The sequence below is a fragment of the Protobothrops mucrosquamatus genome, unplaced genomic scaffold, assembly GCF_001527695.2.
Source record: "Protobothrops mucrosquamatus isolate PMUCROS unplaced genomic scaffold, P.Mucros_1.0 scaffold39, whole genome shotgun sequence".
Classification (NCBI taxonomy): Eukaryota; Metazoa; Chordata; class Lepidosauria; order Squamata; family Viperidae; genus Protobothrops; species Protobothrops mucrosquamatus.
The window spans coordinates 1615402-1638729 of NW_015386421.1; the positions used below are offsets into that span (position 1 = coordinate 1615402).

At 38.9% G+C, this 23328-nt stretch overlaps 1 protein-coding gene across 1 annotated transcript in view; it reads right to left on the minus strand.

Annotated features, from left to right (window-relative positions):
• DMAP1 (DNA methyltransferase 1 associated protein 1) overlaps positions 1-23328 on the minus strand; it is a 43447-nt gene that overhangs the window by 5237 nt on the left and 14882 nt on the right. Inside the window, exons 9-11 of the mRNA XM_015811348.1 lie at positions 20553-20624; positions 1992-2064; positions 313-596 (exon numbers count right to left, since the gene is read on the minus strand). Of these exons, the coding sequence (XP_015666834.1) occupies positions 313-596; positions 1992-2064; positions 20553-20624 (429 nt within the window). The remainder of the gene's footprint in view (positions 1-312; positions 597-1991; positions 2065-20552; positions 20625-23328) is intronic.

The following is a 23328-nucleotide window of genomic DNA, read 5'->3' on the forward strand; positions in this document are numbered from 1 at the left end:
CCAGCTGAAAGCCTAGGACTGGGCAACAGCGCGCATGCCCACAGAGAAGGCTCTGCGTGCCACCTGTGGCATGCGTGCCATAGGTTCGCCACCACGGGTATAGGATCTCCCGCTTGAGCAAGGGGTTGGACTAGAAGACCTCCAAGGTCCCTTCCAGCTCTATTCTGATTGATTGTATATCTCCTGAGAGTGAAAATAAGCCTTTCCCAAAGGCCCAACATCTTGTTATTTCAAGTAGCTCCCCAAAGGCTGTATCTTCAGATGATAAAAACCAGGCAATGGCAAAAAAAAAATCTTTCGAATAATACTCACTGAATTAGGGGTGAGGGGTGCTCCCACCACATCAATGATCTGCTCCTTGCTGTCACCCTTGCCTTCTTCTGTGCACAAGCCTGACTGTCCATCGGGATGTGAGCCACCGTCGGTGCTGGGTCCCGTGCTACCTGCTTTGGCTAGTGCCTCATAGCGGTGGCGCAGCATCTGCAGCTCATATTCACAGTTTGCAAAGGCTTGCTTGAGCTCATATAGTAGCACCAGATCACTGCGCAACTCGTTGAACATCTGAACAATTTCTTCTGTTGGCATCGGGTTCAAATCTAGGCAAAGCAGGAGAAGAAAACTAAACGAGGGAGACCCAGAACCTGTTTTCAGCTGTGTGGTTGCTGTAATCTTACTTTATTCTTAGTCAGGTAGAGGAATAAACCCAAACTCTATTGCCCAGGTCATTGGCCATACAAGGAATTTGCCTTCAGGCCAAGCCTCAACAGTAGGAGAAGAGGGTTTAGATCAGTGTTTCTCAACCTTGGCAACTTTATGATGTGTGGACTTCAACTCCCAGAATTCTCCAGCTAGCATTGCAGTTTGGGAGTTGAAGTCCACACATCGTAAAGTTGCCAAGGTTGAGAAACACTGGTTTAGATACTGGTTCATCTTGCAAGGAAGGCACTAACTCAGGGGTGTCAAACTCAATTTTATTGAGGGCCGCATCAGGATTGCAGTTGCCCTCAGGGGGCCGGGTGGTGTGGCCAGGATGGGTGCGGCCTACTGGGTGGGCATGGATGGAGTGGGTGTGGCCTACTGGGTGGGTGTGGCCAGCTCTACATCATTTGCATCAAGGGTGCCTGTGGGGACCTGGGCAGGAGTGGGATAGATCTGAGGGTCTCTGGCAGAAGGGGGTGGGACCGGGGCAAGCGCCAAGGCATGGTCCACTGGAGGAGCCTCACTGTTCCTCTCAGGCCATGCTGGGGGGAGGGGCTTATAGAGCTAAGACTGAATGCGTTTCAGCATAGAGGGCCACCACAAAATTGTACATTGGCTCCTGGCTGGCCTGGGCCAGGGGCAAGGCAGAGGGGGCCGTTCCCTCACTGTTTCCAGGATGGCTTTGCGGGCCACATGAAAACACTTTGCGGGCCCCATCCAGCCCCCTGGCCTTGTGTTTGACATGTCTGCACTAACTGAACACTCAGTTCATTACTCAAGGTAACTGCTAGAGCCAAGGATTCCTAGACTGAATGAATCAAGGAGGCTGCTATTCTCTGGATGTAAAGGTAGATGTAAAGGCAACTATTTGTGCTTTGGAGGTATTCACAATATTCCAGATAGACCCTTGTTCTGGCCCTGCACGATCTGTCCAAAATGATAGCTGCAAAGTACTAAAAGGGGGTCGGAGATTTTTGAGCAATGGTCACTGACTCCTTCCTAAGTACTTCTCCCACATGATGAGATTTACCTCCTTAAAACTCTTCCATGACTTCTGATGCCTTAAAGAACCCACACAAGAGAGAAAACGACAAAGGCTATTCTACTACTTTTCTACTGGAAAAGTATTTTTCCCCCCTTAAACAAAATACATATTATTTTTCAAATCCGTTCACATACAGTGTTAGTGAAGGAACTGGCTGTATTACTAGGGGGAAAAATAGCCCATCTTGACTACAAAGGCACTGCTCCATGGGTCTCTCCCTCTCCCTCTCCCTGCCCTCTTTACTCACCTACTCCGAGTTCCATCAGCATCTGCTCCAAGGCTTTAATCTTCTTCTGTCCCACGGAGCTTGGCAGTTTCATCTGGAATACAAAGGTAACAGCCACACAGCTCTGAGCTAGCCCTCACTCACAGCCGCCTAGTTCAAACAGCATGGGAGCTTTGCTTTTTGCGGTGCACGGGGAAGAAAGCGAACCAAAGAAAGAAAGAGAAAAGGGAAATCAAGTGCTGAGAACCAGAGGCAGAGCGAAGGCCTGAAAGTTTGCAGACTAGGGCCAAGGGCAGGGACTGAAAAGGCTGCTTGCAAGGGCTTTTCAGTTCTCTAGGCACCAAGATGCAGAGATGTACAGCTTTACAGCTTCTTCCATGGGTGACTGAATTAACAACAAAAGTTCTGCTCCGCTTGGCACCCTCTCCTGCAGTGCCCTGACCATCAAAGAGCTCAATTACACAGTAGCTAATGTGTGATGCTGCCCTACTTTACTTGCTCTTGCCAGCCTGATTAGGCTCACGCACTAACAGACTTCTTCTTCCTTTACCTGCTGAGCCCAGAGCCATGGGATTCATTTACAGAGCCAGTTTTCTAACAAAAGATGCAAAGAGTCACAAAGCATGTCACACTCTTACTCAATTCATAGAAGTATGAACATACATTCGTGTTAGAGCCAAAGAGGGCACAAAGTAGGGGCTGGAAACCTACGCTTGGCATGAGATCATACTTAGCAAGACCCTCATGCTGCAATTCGATGGATAGGAGCTCGGAAAAACTGTTGAAGATAAGAACGTAAGGATAAAAGCAACTGCAGATGACTGGATGGCTCATTTCAGGATGGTTTATTTTTTAGATGTTAAATCACTACTGTCTCTTTTTTACCCAAATCTCTCAAAGTGGCATAGTTATTCCTTTGGAAGTTAATAATTGTACAGCTCAAAATTTGGGAAGGCTCTGGAAACAAGTTTTCTACCACCCGATTTAATAAAACCTAAAAAGTCAATGGGCTTCAATATGGTCTACCTTTCTATCAAGCATAAAGCTCACATCCCTTGGATGATAGCAAACATCTGTCAAGTATTAACCCATCAACCTGTTGAGTACTATCAGCAAACTGTATGTTCCATATGTTTTATGGAAATTCCTGGACTGGTTAAGATGCCATAAAGCCTTGAAAAAAAGATGACTGGATTCTAACCATGTCAAGTCTGCCTGGAATCAGTACTATAATTATCATACAAATATATAAGCTTGCCCAAGTTGTCCCTACAAGTAGGATTTTAAATCAGTCTTTTATTGGATCTCTACAGAGATGTTCTAGATGAAGCTTGGTATCTTCTCCATTAAGCCATAATTACTTCTGCTTTTTAACCCAGTTTTATAGTAACATTTCTATGATCAGATGCAACTTTCAGGAACTACTCTCTGATATGGTGCAGGCACCAGAATAGTCTAATCTCCATGTCTTCTAACTCCCAACATTATTTAAAGTTTGCATTTATTCATCAGTTGCAGACTTCTGACACTTTGCAATTTGATTACGCCAGACTAGCCAGGAGATATATTTCAACTTCAAATTTCAAACTCCATTTCAAAATCGGGTAGCATATAAGAATTTTTTTGTTAGCATTACTCCAAAGTTTTGTAACAATAAGAAGAATAATCCCAGTCGTAGTTACATACAGCAGGCAGGAATTTCTCCCCGTTAATTATAATAAGACCAAAATGAAGATTTTTGATAAAATGTCTTCAAATCATACATGGCATATAGACATGAATATTATAGATCCAGTTACAAATATTTGCAAGGAATTATATTCTTTGCAACAGGTTTACGGAGGGCGCAAGAATACCCATTGTAGTGCAACAGACACACATTATTCCTAACTAAAGGTGGACATTATATCTCAGCAGCTATCAAAACCATAAAACTCCAGCTTAATTGCTGTCTCAAGTCTGTTCTTACCAAAGTGGAAGAGGTCTAATCAAAATTTCTTCAGCCTCTGTTTCCAGTAACTTCCTGCATGACAAATTCAGCATCACAGCTGGAAGCAGAACTGGGGATGAACCTCTAGAGCTTGGACTTTTTTTTTTTTTTGGATCAACCACCGATTTAAGCTAAGCTTATTATTCATAAGGTTCATAATTTCTCATTTTGCTAGATTATTATCAGTCCACGTGGCACAGAAATGTAACCTCTAAATTTGCTTCATATAGTTTCATCCAATGTTTTATTAGCTCTGAGGTTGGAAAAGGCTAAACAAAGCTTTAGGTAAAACATTTCAGCAAGATCATCAACCAAATTTAGCTAAGTTAAAAGGTATCACCTATCCCAGTGGAGTTTTGAATCTTTTCAAACCAAGCACATACCTAAGATATTTAATTACTCTAAGGCAGCATAGGACCTGTATTAGCTTGTCTTAATACTACGCAATTGGCAATCTAAGAAGGCAGATATAGTAATATATGGAGGACCTCGCTTGTCCTTATAGTGCAACAGAAATTGAGACTTCAATACATATGTTACTGTAGTATTTATTTTAGCAAGGCCAATGTTGCTGGCTATATTATAGCAGGCAGTCTGAGTTGTATTCTACATTCTAGGAGCCTTTAGCCTTTTGCTTTATTCTTACTGTATATTAGTGCAGTGGTTTGAATTTTGCATACACTCAGACTGTATCCAGCATCAGGATAGAGATAGGCCTGCCATATTCCCAGCCCATTACACTTCAAATTTTGGGGAGAAAGAATCTCAAAAACTTTGCAACTTATCTCAACTTGTATTCAGAGATATATTTTAGAAGTGATTCACAATAGCATCTTTCATAGTTATTTTTGGAGCATAACACAAAGACTAACACAGGTTTCATATGAATGTACCAGTACATAATAGTTACATCATACTGAGAAGAGAGTGTTAAAAAACCTATGTGGGTCCACACAAGCACACAATTGCTATCACATAAGACCAAAAATGAGGCCAAGTCCATCAGCTTCACTCTGAACCTCACAATGAGAAAGGCTAACAGCTGCTGCAGCATACCACTTTTACTTAAGAAGCTCCATCGATCTACAAACAGAATTCTGATTTTCTAGGATTCCAAACCTACATGCTGAGAAGGGCCTTTAATGCAGATCATTTTCCCCAACTTAACATAGAAACAATGGAAGCAGAAATGAGAAACTGGGAAGTGACTGCAGAAGCAGAATGCTTAAATAGGGATATTCATTAATCTAAATTTGGGGAAAGATGCAGTACAGATATATGTAGTTCGGTCCTATGATCAGCTACAGCAACAGAGTAAAAGCCAAACATTTGGTGGTAGAAATAATATTCTCCTAGTATCTGTCTCCCACTCTGGGTCCGCCAATCTCTATTTTTTTTACATCTCTACATTTTCTGCCAGACACAAGCTTTCTTGTAGCAGTATCTTGAACTTTGTGAGATTCTCCAATCTTCTCTAAACTAGATGACAGCATACTGAGACACCAACAAAAGTTAACAATGGAATGTGAAAGCTTCACTTTGTATTACTTTGTTTGATTTTATTATTCCTAACCACTTAAATATGGAAACACCAGTATTCTTTTCAGTAAATGCCATAGGCTCATAAAAACATTACAGGTAGTCCTTGACTTACGACAGTTCATTTAGTGACCGCTCGAAGCTACAATGGCACTGAAATAAGTGACTTATGACCGTTTTTTCATACTTACCACCTTTGCAGCATTCCCCATGGTGATGTGATCAAAATTCAGACACTTTGCAACTGACTCATTTTATGATGGTTGCAGTGTCCTGGGATCATGTCATCACCTTTTGCGACCTTCTGACAAGCAAGGTCTAGACTAGAGGGAAGCCAGATTCACCTCACAACTGTGTTACTAATTTAACACCTGCGGTGATTCACTTAACAACAGTGGCAAGAAAGTCGTACAATGGAGCCAAAGTCACTTAACAAATGTCTCACTTAACAACAGAAATGTTGGGCTCAGTTGTGGTCATAAGTCAAGGACTACCTGTATTTTATCTTCACATCCCGTTTGACAGTCTTGCCGTGTACTGACCAAGGTGTTCCCATTTGTCTTCTTTTGTTTCCTGCTCTCAGGACCAGTTTCATTATGTACCTCTCTGGATCCAGCACTGGTGGATCAAAGTCACTACAAGAGTTTCAAATTCAAGTGTTATTGATGCCACAGAATGTTAATTGGGCTTTTGTCTTACTTCTTCCACAAATTTGGACAGGTTCTCTCTTGTAATTTTTTTTCAAACATACTAAAATAAAATGGGAGAAAGACACGGGAAAGATGTCCTTCATAAGCCAACCCGAGTTTTACCAATGGTAAATGATTCCCCTTATCTAGGCAGTAAAATGGAAGACTGACAGCCCTGGAAAGATGCTTGCATAATGCCTTCATGCTAGCCAAGAGCAGAAGTGATATGGATGGATTTATACGCTTTAATAGAACACAGAAGATATATAGGGGCAACTGAGAAGAAATGTTACTGTTTGAATTGGCTTTGGAAAACATCAATTAAGCTTCCCTTTTATTTTGGGGGAGGATTTGGCCTGTGAATATTAAAGCTCCATTGGCTTCTTCAAGCAAGAGTATATTTTAATTTTACCATCATTAAGAAAACGTTATGATTTATGTGACTGCTGTTGGACTAATATCTTTAAAATTTAGCTGGCTAAGCCAATTTATCTTTAAGACTGATGAAGGTTGATTGCTCTCTATGCAAAATGTATTAAAACTAAATGAGGAGTCTATTACTCACAGGGCGCTGATAATCTGTTAGGTAGGCTCCGTTAGCCTGGCACTCTCAAATGGTGGGGAAGGCCCAATGCTCCATTCGCCTCAATACCAGAAAACACAAAGCAGCTTAGACAGCTGCTGTTTGGAAAAGCTAATTTGACAAAAACAATAAGGCTTCTTTTACCAATAAACCTACGGACTTGCACGTTATACAATTAAGGTGTTTTTGTACTGCTCTGAGAGTTGAGGGTGTTGCTTGCTTGCTTTAGTGTTGGGGGGGCAACATCCAGTGGACAATCACTTAAATATGAGCCAGCAGTGTGCTGCAGCTGCCAAAAAAGCCAACACAGTGCTGGGCTGCATTAACAGAGGGATAGAATCAAGATCACGTGAAGTGTTAATACCACTTTACAATGCCTTAGTAAGGCCACACTTGGAATACTGCATCCAGTTTTGGTCACCACGATGTAAAAAAGATGCTGAGACTCTAGAAAGAGTACAGAGNGAAGAGACTGGACAGCCGTTTGTCTGAAATGGTATAGGGTTTCCTGCCTGGGCAGGGGGTTGGACTCGATGACCTCCAAGGTCCCTTCCAACTTTATTATTATTATTATTATTATTATTATTATTATTATTATTATTATTATTATTATTATTATTATTATTATTATTATTATTATTATTATTATTATTATTATTATTATTATTATTATAATATAAAACAACTCTGAAAAACCTAATTTTGCAACAGCACTCCCATTCTGATATCTATGGAGTTCACTAAAACTCTGGAGTACTATATGTGGACCAAATTATAAAAAAAACTGTAATAACTGAAAAGAAAGGGATTACCTTACATTAAATTAAAATAACTACCAGACACAGATCTACTGGACATACTGAAATACCCATCCAAAATAATAGTAGGAGCAAATATTTTGCTCTGACTGAATTTCAACAGAGGGAAAGAGCATGGCATTAAACCATTTATCACTGACCTCATACTTTGATCAAGTCTCACATTGTGATATGTAGCTATTAAGGTCTTCCAGACAATCGAAGTGCCAAGCCACAAAAATTACTTCTAATCCCTCTGGGAAACCAAAAATGTTTAATAATTTAAGTAACAACAACCCTGGAGACAGAGGTAGAGAAATTCTTGGGTATGTAATATCCAAGTTAAAAAAATCCAAGTGGTAGCCTCAACTATGCAATTAAATCTCCACCTCATTTTAAATGGGGGTGGAGTTTTGATTATCTAGCCATGACTGCAATTTTGCCTTTTTGACCAGCTCCCTCTGGATACACTGGGCAAAAGTGCATACAAAAACTCCCCCACATCATCCTTTGACAATACAATTGCTTTGACAATTCAACCTGAAGACTCTCCCAAAAGAACAAGAAAAATTAAAAATCCAGACGATAAGAAAACTAGTCTAGTAGTTTTCTTAGAATAGTACTGTATTCTTAACATGCTAATTTACTAATAGCCAGAAGCAGCCACAGAAGAGTCAGAAGACAAGAAAATGATAGCTACAGTCAAAACCTCATTCCCCTTTAATGTGCCCATAAAAAGGATGGGGTTTCTGTTGTATGATCATAGTGCCATATTGACTTTTTTGACCACTCCCGTAGAGACTCCTGCTATTAGCTATAATTTTGATCTGTGGAGCATTCAATTTGGTGATCTTTAGATTAGATAAGAGCAACCAGAGTAAATAAAATTTCTGAATGAACAGTTTGCTCCCAAGAGCCAAAAAACATGAGCTAGATTAGTGGAAAAGAAAAACCTGTTATAAAGATAAGGCAAAAAAAAAATTCTTTGAATGCTTTTATGCCAAACGTAATTCGATCAAATGGTTTAATTCATTATGGTATTCTACATGAGTATTTCAATAGATACAGTATCTCCCATCAATTACAAAAAAAGATCCAGCGCTATTCTGTTCTCGAATGTTTAGCTTTTCTGTTTTGGTAACTGTGAATGTTTGCTCATCCGTATGAAGAACTGTACTACATTATGACTGTAAAGGCTTGTCCACATCCTATAATCTCTGTTTTTAATTCTAAAATCATATGGGCTATGGGCAAGCCTTCACGGTTACAACGTAGTACAGTTCTTCATTCCTTTTCAGGGCAAGACAGGGTCAGATTAATATAATCTTTCAACTGGCTCATAGTGGAAGAAAAATAATGAAATATGAAGCAGAATTGAAAATATAAATCAATTTGGCAAAGATCTGTCAAAAATGTTAATGGAACCCAAAAGACAAGTCTGTGGCCTCCCAGATGGAATCAACCAATGACATGTCTGTATCCTGATCCCTTATCATTCAGCTCAGAACAGCCATTAGACAATGTGGTCTAATAGTACTTAAATTTACTGTGTTTGATTAACAACTACTACTTTTTTCCACAATGCAACAAAGCACTTCTTGACAGCAGTTCAGTACAACGTAGGGAATACTTTCATTCTAAGTAAGTGCAATAGCCAACAGCTAACCTTCAGTCCTTCTTCTTTGTAACAATCTACCAGAATTATTTATTATTGCTCAGGTCCCCAAATAACCATGTGTCAAATTTTTAAAAAAATGGATTGCTCAAGCTGAAGAAGTGATTAGCTAAGATCTTTTGGGTTAATATATTGTGGGTGCTTTTTTCCTCTGACAACCTCTCCCTGCAGCCCTCTTTGCAACGCCAGCTTGTGCTTATAATTATGCCAACATTGCTTTTGATTTAAGGACTCGGAGTCTTTGTCCTCACTATAAACAACCAGTAAATGTATGAACTGTGCAGCAAGAGAAAAATAAATAAAAGGACAACACATCAATATATGAATCAAAGCCACATGACTGGATGAGCAGAGAGATTTGCAGAATGGCAGCAGTCTGGAGGTTTCTCTTGCTTAGCTACCAGTGAAATACAAGCAGTCCAATAAGCAAAAACCTGAATGGTCCTAGGTTGACCCTAAGAATAATAAAGACTTGTATTTGACTCATTTCCATAACCCCTTCTCCATCCCTCAAACTGGAAATGCTTGCAGTACTAGATCACATTGTCATGAAAGGTAACATTACCCATCTCAACTAGAACAGAATAATAACTTTATTGTCACTTTGAGTGTACACTAATCGGCATACATTAAAATGAAATTTCGTTGCCTTCAGCTCTCAAAGGGTCACCACCTCCAATATACCGTGACATAAATGTGACAAAAATAAACAAATACAGAATTATGCATATACCCATGTATATTATATGAAATCACACAGTCTAGTTCGGATTATGTAGAGATGAGCATGGCGAGAAAAACGAATCTTGCGAGTTTACCAGACGGATGGCATAAGGAACAAAGCTATTACAGAATCGGGTAGTCCTGCTACAAATACTTTGAAACCTCTTCCCACAGGGGAGCAACAGATCATAAAGTGGGTGGGTGTGGTCTCTAACAATGCTTTCTAAGCACATAGTGCTTATAAGCAGCATCCTGAATACCAGGGAGCGAGCTTCCTACAATCTTCTCAGCTGTCCTTACTAGTCTCTATATGGACTTTCTAGCTGAGGCTCTGCTGCCACCAAACCAGATAATGATGCAGTGATGCAGTTTGTTAAGATGCTCTCAATCTTGCCTCTGTAAAAAGTGGCCAGGACAGAAGGAGAAAGATGTGCTCTCCTCATCTGACACAGGAAATGCAGACGCTGGTTTGCACGCTTCACTAAGGATGATGTGTGGCGAGACCAATTCAGATTGTTAGTTATCTACACCCCCAGATACCTAATACTGTTGACCACCTCTATAGCTGCATGAGTGGAGTAGCTACAATGATCTCCTTTGTTTTATCAACATTTAGAACCAGGATACATTTATTGCACCTGTTTACCAGAGCCTTCATCTCTTCCCTATAAGCATCTTCACTATCATCCCGGATAAGACCCACCACTGCTGTGTCATCTGCATACTTCACAATATGATTCGTAGCACAGCAGTCGTGGGTCATCAAGGTGTACAGTAGTGGACTCAGGACATAGCCCTGTGGGGAACCATACTCAAAGAGATGGAGTTGGAAACTTTCTTTCCAACTTGCACAAACTGGGGCCTATCAATAAGGAAATCGTATCCAATTACATAAAAAAGTATTAAAACCTAATAGGCCCAACTCTAAACATTTATCTCTTGGAAACTGATTTGCTGGGTAAGAATAGATAAAATTCTAGTTGGATAGTTGTCATTTCTAACATTTAACTTGCATTCAAAATTGTATAAAAATTCTTTCCTAATAAGCAACTCCATCACTTTATTTTGTAAAATGCTGTTATGTATGAGTAAATAAAATAAGGCCTGTTTCTCTGAGGATTTTCCCAGCAAAGAAGTCATACTTAATTTTCACCTCAAAATGGACAAGCTGTTTGCCAAATACTAACAATCAGAGCATCACAGAACTACCATATTAAAAAGCCCAATGTTTGGCTAATAAGAGATGCAAGCAAATAACTACTGTAAATATGAGGGCAATTCGGAAATAAACCTCCATTTGGTTATCAATGACAGACACTCACAGATACAGAACTTTTATTATAGACATTAGAAAACTACAACATTACATTACTTTTCGACATAATCGCCATTCAAATTGAGGCACTTGTCATAACGTCTTACAAGGTTTGAAATTCCTTAGTAGTAGTCGCTTGGCGCAAAATCTGGGCTATAGGGGGATGATCAAAAACATCCCAACAGAACTGCTCCAAAAGTTCTTGGGTGCGTCTAGTGCTGTGCAGGCGAGCATTATTGTGAACCAACACCACACCAGAAGTGGTGCCATAGAAAATCCCGCCAAATGTGAAGATGCCAAAGGAGTACTGCTAGTGAAGTTCATGGAGCGTGATTCGACCATCAATTCAGAAGTCTACTGTGAAACATTACAAAAACTCAGACGAGCCATCCATAACAAGTGTCAGGGCATGGTGACTTCCGGTGTGATTTTGGTTCACAATAATGCCCGCCCGCACATTGCTAGATGCATCCAAGACCTTTTGAAGCAGTTCCATTGGGATGTTTTTGATCACCCCCCCATAGCCCAGATTTGATGCTGAATGACTACTACTAAGGAATTTCAAACTTTGTAAGATGTTATGACAAGTGCCTCAATTTGAATGGTGATTATGTCGAAAAATAATGTAATGTTGTAGTTTTCTAATGTGTATAATAAAAGTTCTGTATCTGTGAGTGTCTGTCATTGATAACCAAACAGAAGTTTATTTCTGAATTGCCCTTGTAAATGGAATTAACAGCAATTATTTATCTTAAGTCTACCATACATTTAGATATGGTGCAAGTCATTGCTTGCACTCATAAAACTCTCCAATATGAGGAATACCAATCTGAGTTGAGTAAAAGCCACTAGGAAAGGGCCAGATTCCTCTTACAAGGTAATTGGTCCACATTTCTACATCATTCGGAGATAGTAATAATCTCCCCAGGGTTGGATTTTTATACTCTATTAGCTACCCAGTTAGTTGAATTGCTCTTCATTAAAAGAAACTCTCAACTATGGTTTAAATTCTACAAAACAATCTGTGTCTCACTTATCCTGGAGGACATGAACATAAAAAAGGTAGATGGAGATGATCTACAAAATTCAAACCTAACCTTTTGGGGATTCAATATTATCATCTAAGACTGACTCTCCAAGTATGATTTTTGAAAATCCATCAGGTTCTTCTCTACCTCAGATTCTACACATTTACCAGCCAGAACTCACTTTCCATCTCTTCACATGAGCTGACGGTCAGCTGGCAAAAACCTTACTGCCACCTCAACCCCAGTCCTCCAAGTACCCTGATACTTGACCAGTATCTCTCAGCTCTGCTTCCTCATACACAGTTGACTGTCAGCTGATCAGAAAACATCTGCTCTTTCAATCAACACAAAACAGGCTCCAATATAAGATCTAACATTCAGAAATCTGATAAATGGGAACAGGTCTTGATCACGATTAACCGTGATCAGCATGTGCTGTGTTAAGTGGATCTGTAATCTTGCACAAATAATCCGCTCATCTCTCACCTCTTCAGGCCCAGAGATTTCTACAGAAGGATATTCTTAAATTGGCAACTCTGTTAAAATGTCGCAAGTTATATAAAATAATACAAACAAACAAACACATAAATAAATACTTCTAGATTAAATTTTTTTGGAGCCACCAAATTTTGGCACCTCAGTTTCAACAGCCCTAAAATGCTTATGAAACTTCCAATTTTAAATTGTCTGAATTTTCTCACACTTCAGCAGAGTAATTTCCTTTGAAACATAAAGTATGGAGTAACACAGCCTTTATTCAGATATTGGAATGAAATCATCAACAACATTAAGACATTTTCCCTTCCTTTATGTAATCCAACATCTGGCTGGCATTTCCTAATCACAGGTGCAGGTTCAGTACAGTTCTTTTAATGTTGGATTTTGGACAACTATGCAAAGTATTTACTCTTATCGAGCTGTTCTTTCTCATGCCTGGAATCTGGAATGTTATTTTTATAATAACAATGCACTTGTAAGGAAATTCTTTCATTCACACCTGATTTTATGATATGTAATTCTTGCAAAAGTTATTTCAAGGCCTTGTTAAGCAGAAGTAATTCTGGCAAATATTCCTCTCCTATGATAGTTTTGTCATGAAATATGCCCCAAATGTTCAGCCAAATCCAAATTAAAAGTTATTCAGAGCTTCCCTTGCTTAAAAATCACACCTCACAACTGCACTATAAACAGAACTTATGAAACAAATGTAAACAATTCTTAGTAACAAACTTGATTAGACAGAAATCAGTTTGTAATCAGTAAATACATTGAAAAATACATCCAATCAAGTCTTACTGAAATCAAAGTTAATCATCATGAGCTAAGTAACAATTTCATACCTCAATCCTACTCTGTCCTATTCCATTCCATTTCATTCCAAAATTCAAAAAAAAGAAAAAAAAAGAAAATATAACATAATCAAGGGCAACCCAGTCATTCAACTCCCAATCGTTGCAACAGTTGAGTGTACTTAATACTCTGACCCATGCAACATTCCTGACTCAATGCCTGGGGGAAAAGCCAGGTCTTCAGGGCCTTATAAAAGGCCAACAGGATTGGAATCATACAAATTTTGGGGAGTATCCATAGGGCAAGTGTTGTGAGAGAGCAGGCAGGCCTGGCAGAACCTACGAGATGACACTGTTTTATTAAGGAGAATGTGTAAGGTCACTTGAAGATAGGCAGTCCTGCAAGTAACCTAGCTCTATGCCATGAAGGACTTCATAGGTAACAACCAGCACCTTGAATCGCAACCAGAAGTTACTGGAAATCAATTCAGCTTATGAAAGTTGGGGTTGCGTGAGTGTAGTACTGTGCATCCAAAACTATCCATACTGCTGTATTTTAAATCAGTTTCAGCTTCCAGATGCTCTTCAAGGGCAGCCCCATGTAGAATGTGCCATGATAGTAGGAGGCAGCCAAGTACTGTGAGTAGTGCCTTAAAATTCAGGAAATAGTGTAATTAGTGAACAAGGTTGATTTATGTGGCCTCTTGGCCACAGCTGCCACCTGCTTTTAAATAGGAGCCAAAAGTCCAAAAGGACTTGCAAATCAGGCAATGTTGCCCTATCCAGAAGTAAAGATGGGAAGTCCCTGAATGCAGGAGCCCTAACATACACAATTACTTAGTTTTCCTGAGTTAAGCTGTTTTTTCTCCAACCTGACCCATATAGCTTCCAGACATTGGGAAGGAACCTTGTCAGCATCATTTGGTCAGCCAGGGATAGAAATGTATTAGTTGAGTGTCATCAGCATACTGGTGGTATTTAACCTCATAGCGATGGATAATCTCACCCAGTGGTTTCATGTAGATCAGACATGTCAAACTCTCAACGTCATGTGACGTCGCGCAATGTATCGGGACTGCCTTGCCATTGCTGGCAATGGGGTGGGCGCGGCTTCCGCATGATGCATCCGGTCTGTGGGCCGGCAGTTCGACACCCCTGATGTAGATGTTAGACAGAAGTAGAGAGAGGATAGAGCACTAAGGGGCTCCACAAGGTAGAACTCTAGGACTTGATAAATTTATTTATTAAACTTATACCCCACTGCAATCTAATACATCTCAGTATTTTGCATAACTTAAAACATCTACTATATGATTATAGTGATGACAAATAATATTGTAAAATCCTCCAAGTAAAAAAATATAAAGTGAAAAATAAAAAAATAAAAGATGGTGCAGTGCCCTCTGAAATATCTCCATTTTTAATGTTAACAATAGAAGCCTATATAAGTGTAGTAAAAAGCTAGCCCCATTATGATCAAGATTTAGGTCCAAATAAGTACACCCAGGATTGCAGCTAAAACATGAATCCTGACTGCATAATGAAGCCAACAGAAAAAGAAAAAAAGCTATGATTTATGGGATACTACCAGGTAGAAGAAATAAGAACAAGAAAATTAACTACCACAGTTCCTTTAAAAAAAAACAAAACCTCAGGAACCAGAGACATTGCCTTCATTTTATAAAGCTTACCTATGTTATTGTAAGGTTAAAATGAATTCAATTTATTTTTTAAGATAAATAACAACTCTGTGCTCAAAGGCATATAGGTGGATATAATTTATAGTAATTAAAAATAATTATAATAATACTAAAAGTATTCACGGGTTGTAATCTAATCTATCAGAAAGTAGCTTTTTAAAAATAATTATAATTATTTATAATTGGCTTTAATATTTAAAATATATGAATATATGAACGTATTAAATTGTACCCATAAAGAAATTAAAGCTTGCCAATACAACAACATTTGACATCATCTTTTCCATGCATGTCCCTCTACCACAGTGGTTCTCAACCTGTGGGTCGGGACCCCATTTGGGGTCGATCGACCATTTCATGGGGGTCGCCAAGCAAGGCTGTCCGCCATTTTTTTTGTCCGCCATTTTTCCCCCCTTTTCCGGCGGGTGCCTTACCTCCCTTGGGCTGGGCCAGCTGGTGGTCGGCCTGCTCTGTCTCTGCCGCTTGCCAGCTACGCCTCGGCCGGCGCAGGGGGCGGAACCACGCATGTGCGGCGCTCCCGGGCAGGGAAAGTCCTCGACTTACGACTGGTTGGGTAGTCCTCGACTTACGACTGGTTTAGTCCTCGACTTACGACCGGTTTAGTCCTCGACTTATGACCGGTTGGGGTCGCGGCATTAAAAAGGTTGAGAACCACTGCTCTACCACATAAAAATTCATAATTGGTCACTTTTACTAAAAGGCTGGAGGGCTACTGCATTATTGCTGATGAACTGCAAACCAACTACTTTTATTGGATCGCATCAGTGCTTACTACTTGTGAGTAAAACTGAGATGACATTCCATTTATGCCTACCTCCCCATCTAGCCCCATGCTCTGTGTCCCTAGCTTCATTTATGTAGTGGACTCTGGCTCTCAGTACAGTTACTACACAAACATGACAGTAAAAACAACCAAAACACTTCATCTTTCTATCCATCAGACATTTTCCCCTATAACAATGCACAATTTCCAGCTAATAAAGAGGTGCCGATTACCATTAGCTTATCTCACCAAAATGCCTTGCAGGACCATCAATACTGCGAGATAAATTATTAATTGTTCCAAGTAATTAAATTTATCAAATCCAAATAAATATTACTGGTATTTTATGTAACTGCTTTGAAGGCTCGGCTTCTGAAGGGACAGTATCGATCAAGCGAAGAAAGACAGATGTTTCCCCTGTTAGCAGCTGATGAGGTCTGGCTTTGCATTAATGTCAGAGAAAAGGCACCTGACAAAGAGCCTCCACAGAAGAGCAAACAGGCATCACATCTAGCCATTTCATAGAGGGACAAGTCAAATATTGAGAACGTACATTTAATACATACACGTATTCAAGTGACCCCCCCTTCCCTTGTGCCCAACACAAGACAAAAATACACTTTTATCTTGAACAGTCCTAGCCCGCACCCTCCTTTCCTGTGCTCAGAGAAAGCAAGCACCACAGTGGATTGTACCTCATTAATCAATGCTAAAAAAGTGCTCGGTTGGCTAGTAAATATTTAAAAGCCAGTAAGGCTGGATGTGTGAATCAATGGGAATGAAAGCTCCCTCTCCCCCCATTTCTTTTTAATTGGTCTGACCACCAATTTGTCTACAAGATCCTAGTTAGCAGGTAACAAGTAAAACTACCAGCTGGAAGTCTTTCTTGGTGGAAAGTGTCCAGCTGTGAACTAAACAATTGTACCACAGCATTCCCCAGTGAGCTCTGTGGATCTGAAATTGCTAAGAACTTTCTTTCATCCTACTGTTTCTCCCTCATTATCAAAGACTTAGCAGGTTAGGGTCCAGCCCTCTTGACGCATGGCATGCAAGAGATCCAATGATACAACATTGAACCAGAACCCCCAAACATGCTTTTTCCCTTATAGTCTCTTCAGACGGGTGACTGAGAGTTGCTTGATAATATATATTTACCCAGGGGAAATCACGTCTTAATAAAAACTAAATTTATGAACTTTTTAACATGAAGCAATTGCATGTTTTCACTCTAGTTTGAACTGATGCTAATAAGAATCAAAGGAACACCATTTAAAAAGTGTCTAAGGCTTTTCAAAGATTTTAAGTAAATTTTGCATTTAAAAAAAGTGACCGAAGTTGGCACACAGGAATCTGGATGTTATACAAAACATTTTACAAGATGGCCGTTATATCTTTACTATCGCAAAGAGAAATAAAAGCCAAAGTGCCTAAAGGGAAAATGTAAGTATTCTACACGGGAATAGCACCCAAACTTTGTCCTTTAACAATCAAAGGTAGCAGTTAAATTTTAATTAGAAATTGGCTGCAGCTAAAAGTACTCCTGTCTCTTCAAATTTCTCTAGGCAGCACAATTCCACTACAAATAAAATGTCTGCATTATAATATCACTGTCACCCTGGAAGTGATCACAAGTAGATTATCATGCATTTCTCAAAAACAGAAGGTCCTCAATAGGTGCAGGTTCACCAAATCTGAATTATGCTCTGCACATAAGAAATATTTCAGTATCTGTGCCAATCTTACTAGGGGAGTGTTCTGTTAGAGCGCACCGAGTTTTTTTACTCACAAAGAACAGCCAAAATAAGCTGTGCTTTATAGTAAATACACCCATTAATTTCTATGATCATCACGAACCCAAGGAGTAAAAAGCAAGATGGAGGGGCAGGAAGCCTAGGCATTTTTAAAAAATGTTCCTTCTTCTTAAAAAAAATACACCTCATGTTGATTTCTCTACTGCATTAAATGAAAAGACGGAATATGAACTTAAAGAGGATTTAATCCAGGCAATTAACAAATCCCCCCAATTGTTCCCCAGAGCTTCCATAACTATCTACTTTTGCATGTGTCCCACTCTACATTATTTCCAAATTTTGCTAATAAGGAACAGAAATAGAAAGAGGCTGACATAGGTGACATGTTAGCAGAAATGGGAATCCAATAAGCCTGCATGCTGAATTATCCAGGTATGGTGGATAAACTGGTTGGTCATGACAGAAACAGTCTAAAACAGGGGTGTCAAACTTGCAACATCACGTGACGTGTTGTGATGTATCGTGACTTTTTTTCCATTGCCGGCAATGGGGTGGGCATGACACATCCGGCCTGCGGGCTGGCAGTTTGACACCCCTGGTCTAAAATTGGTTCAGGAAACCAGTTTGAGAAAGCCTTAGAGCAATGTTTGTCAACACTGGCAACTTTAAGATATGTGGTCTTCCTCACTTCATAGAAGCTCTTCTGTTAGAAAACCAACAATAACGTTTCAAAATTCTAAGCAGGTCTGCTGGCCCAAAGTTGACTGTTTATCAGAAAATTTTAGCCAAATGAAGGTAACAAAATGTTAGTTTCAATTTCAGTTCAGAAGGAGGACCTTATTAGTAAATGTCCTAAGATTGCCGTATACTTAAATTTAATTGCCCATTTGGACTAATCAAAACCATTATTTACCGATCATGAGAGGCGCAGGCATCAGACAGAACCCATGACACATATGTGAACCATGGTAGTCAGTTCATGATGTTGTGACACATGCAATGCCACTTGCTATCTCTTGTTCAATGCCCAGATATATTTGGCTGATACGTCTTAGCTCACACATTTTAAATTAATTTTTAATGCACAATTTCTTTTTTTGTTTTTTCTTTAAATATTTTTTCTAATAGTGTTTTGTTTTTGTAAAATTTGCTTTTTCTTTTCTTTTGGAGTTTGTATTTTAGCTATCTGATTGAAATAAAAAAATATAAAAAAAATAAAAGATCATTGATAAATCAAATCATTCATAACAACCCATGATTTGTTTGATGTGAACTTGATGAGTCTGACTCCAAAACTGAACCAGAGCCTCTTACCTTCTGCAACAGCACAAAATTTGGCCATACACAAATAGCATTCCAACATGATACAGAATTACTCTAATCTCGTTTTAAATATAACTTTCCATATATTTTCCCAACTTTGTATTTGAAAACAGACCATACAAAACCACCCTTAAAGCTTTTGAAAGATAGCCCACAACAAATCTTGACTAGTCCACTGTGAAGTTGGGGTGTGTGTGTGTGTTATGCCACTTCGAAAATGGTGCCCACTTCTGGAACCAGACCACGTGGCCTAGGGATAGAGCAGTTTCTTCTTCCCTAATGTGATCTGCAGAACTTCCAGATCTACAGTAAAAGGTAAGCGAGTGATCGGTATGAGATGGGGAGCATTTTAAAGTAAGCCCATGACCTATTGGACCCCGAAGAGTGGGAAGCAGAACATGGAGTGCCTCAGGGAGTGGGGGAGGCCTTGAGAGGCCAGGCCAGGGCCTGCACTAGGTCTCCCAGGGGCTTCCCTGGGGCCTCTGAGGCACTTAATACTGCATTGGGGAGAAAGGGGTGGGGGTTCATTAACTGAATGGGTGCTTCTGTGTTGACGGCTGTGCGACTTGTGATTGTACAGGTAGTCCTCGATTTATGACAACTGAGCCAAAAATTTCTGTTGTTAAGTGAGACATTTGTTAAGTGAGTTTTGCCCCTTTTTATGACCTTTCTTGCCACAGTTGTTAAGTGAATCAGTTGATAAGTTAGTAACCTGGTTGTTAAGTGAATCTGGCTTCCCCATTAACTTGGTCAGGAAGTCACAAAAAGAGATTGCATGACCTTGGGTACTGCAATGGTCATAAATATGAACCAGTTGCCAAACATTTGAATTTTGATCACATGACCGTAAGGATGCTGCAAAGGTCGGTGAAAAACAACCATAAGTCACATTTTTCAGTGCCGTTGTAACTTTGAACTAAATGAACTGTTGTAAATCAAAGACTACCTGTAATGGGCAGGCTTCATTACACTTGTCCAGGACTACTATACTACTGATTTTCTACAGTGCCACAGCCTGAAAATGGGAGGCGGAGCCCAAAATTTTTTAGTTAAAGCTCTGTAAGATTTAATACATCCATTTCACCACTTAAGAGGTCCCTTAACAGCATTAAATCTTTTACCCTAGCATATGTCATGAAGTGGCCCTCCAAGAAATAATTTTAAAAACTGAAGTAAATCTCTTGACACCCCACCAAGTTACCCACCCCTACTTAAGAGGAAAGAGACAGGTTCAAAGACAAAAAAGCTACAGTGTATACTCCAGAAAATAGCTGAAGCTCTTTTACTACAGTATTGCAATTCATGCTTCATTAGATTATTAGCAGGAAAGGAAGAAGAAATGAAAGAGAGGAAGCAGGTATCCCTTTAGATCCCAAAGACTAGCACATTAACCTACCCTTTGACTCCTCAGCGTAACACCTGCAGACTTGAAATCTGGAAACTTGATGCCAGCAGTTTCAGGAACAGCCTAAAACAGAAGGACAATTCAAGATAAAGTATGAAGGTAAGGCAAAACCTTAAGCAGAGTTTCTTGCTAGAAAAACACTTGTCAAAGATAAATTTGAATTCAAATGAAAATCCTTTGGAAGGAGTTGATGGATAGGAAATGAGAACTATTCATTTACCGTACTGCTTCTAAGCCTGTCTGCTATTTTAAATGTAACTGAAATTGTAACAATATGGCTTTAATACATTAAGATAACAGCAGTCTACAGTATCTAGTACAAATATAGTATCTATGCATAGTACCTGTTTAAAATTATTCACAGCAAGTGAGCAAGGTGATATAACGATGAAATCTGATTATAGTCAGTGCATTCACAGTGATACATGGCATCTATATAGTTCCAACTATATATCTACACTACATTTGCTTCTGAATTAGATAACAGTGTTAGACATTCATTCCTTAAATAGTTAATAAACTTTAGAACTGAAAGTGAGAATAGTGCATAAAAACAAATATGAGCCTCTCCACAGAAATATTCTATAACAAAAGCTGAAAAGATGTGAACTCTTGGACTTGGATAAAGTATCATACTTAGGTATACTAGAGCTTATTTCCACATAAATGTATCTAGAATTGACTTTTCAACTAGATAAAGCAGGTACATTTCATTGTAGAATTCTCTCACATGGACTAAAATTAAGCCCTATGGAGCTGGCTAGCTTTCTTGTGACATTATGAGTTTAACACTTTGTGGACTGTATCAGTAGTGAGAAAATAGAATTGGAAAGTGTGATATACTTTCTTAGAATTAGAATCATGTAACAAAACAAACATGTAGCATACTTAAAAATTAACAGAAGAAATTACTTTTTTACTGAAGTGAAATCAGAAAACTACTTTTAGTATGACTATTACAGATACTTTCATAGAATAGGATATATTTTTAAAAAATATATTTTACTTATGTGGGATATTTATGGCCTTTAATTATTCAAAACTAGCCAACATTTATCAGATATAAGGCAAAGCATCTGAATCCACCCTTAAGGTTTTGGTTTTTTTTTACATTAAAGGCAGCACTATTCCTATAAGCTAAAATCCACCAGATCTCTCACTAACCAGGCCTTTAAAAGTCATATCTGGGCCCAAAGATCTTCAAATATGATTTATTTAGGGAATTAAACACATTATTTGCTTTAGCCCATTTTAAAATGCTTTGATTTGGACATCTTATCTTTTTACTTCAGTTCATAACTAGATGGCTCATTGTCAAATCCCATATCAACCTTCATGGAATGACACCTATAATAAAACTTTTACCTCACTCCTATGATTGACTTTTCATAGTTTCCCAAGCAAATAATAACCCAAAGGTGTGATGTGCATGACTGTGTAAAATAAGAAAAATATGCAGAAAATCTGCTATACAGGAAAGCGTGAATTTTCCAGCCTCCAATCTGCTTTATACTGCAGCAAATGTACCCAACTCATCATTCCTCCCCTTCTAGCTACATATTCCCCGTAATATAATTTATAATTATAATTTATCTGCTATTTAAACACTGCAGACTCACAAATGTTTCAGTGTTATTATTATTATTATTATTATTATTATTATTATTATTATTATTATTATTATTATTATTATTATTATATCTTCCTCTTCCTCCTCCTCCTCATTTTAGCCATTGTCTATCCACTGCAGGATGAAGGCCTCTTCTGCCTGTTTCCAGCTATACGATCCTAAGCTTTCTTTTGCCAATTGGGCCCACAATACTTGCTGATGTCATCGATCCATCTTGTTTTAGGACTCTTTTGTGGAGGCTAGTGTGAATTCTTACATAATTAAACTATAATTTTAAAAATGTATGTGGGTGGGGGTGAGTCCCTAACACACACACACACCTCAAAAGAAGAGGTGCTCTCACAGATTCTTTTTATTCTGTTCCTCTTTTGCAAGCAAATTCTACATCTACTAAAATAGGCATGGAATTTTCATTATATAAATCCAGGCATTTGTGTATATCAAATATGATTCGTTTGCTAACCATCTGGATTATATATTTACCATCTTTAATGTTACAGTGATTCTACTCTGACATAATGGGCATTCCAACAAACCAGGGTCCAAATATTAATAATGACAGTAAATACGCTTGTCTTTGCAATCCTTTTTCTTCAGTTTATGCCAGGTCCAGGATACTTTAGCCACAGTTTCCATTTCTCCATGTGGAAACTATGCCATTTAACTATCTTCTATTGATCAGAACTAGAAACTAGAACTGGAAACTAAATCTATAGCCAAAACATAAACCTTTATTTTGAATTTCAGAAGTGACAGAAAAGAAACTGCGGAACTTCTACTGCAAAAAGTGCACAAGATAAGAGTGCACAATTGTTCATTCACATTTTAACAAACTATGATTTCTTGGAAAAACCCTATTACATCTGAATGGAATCAGAAAGAAAAATATGGTGCTGATTCAATGGGCTGATGGATCTTATCCACTTTCTTCACAGCTGAGTGATCCAATTTTTTTTACTTAGAGACTGCTCAACGGTATTAAGGATAGAAAAGCTATCAAATATCACAGACTTGCTTATTGGAAAAAGAAATACAATCCCCGCCTCCACAAACCCTCACAGCTCACTAGAAAATGGGGATGATGTAGAAACTTTATATATGTTTCTACAAAAGAAAAACTACTATCAGCTCTTGATC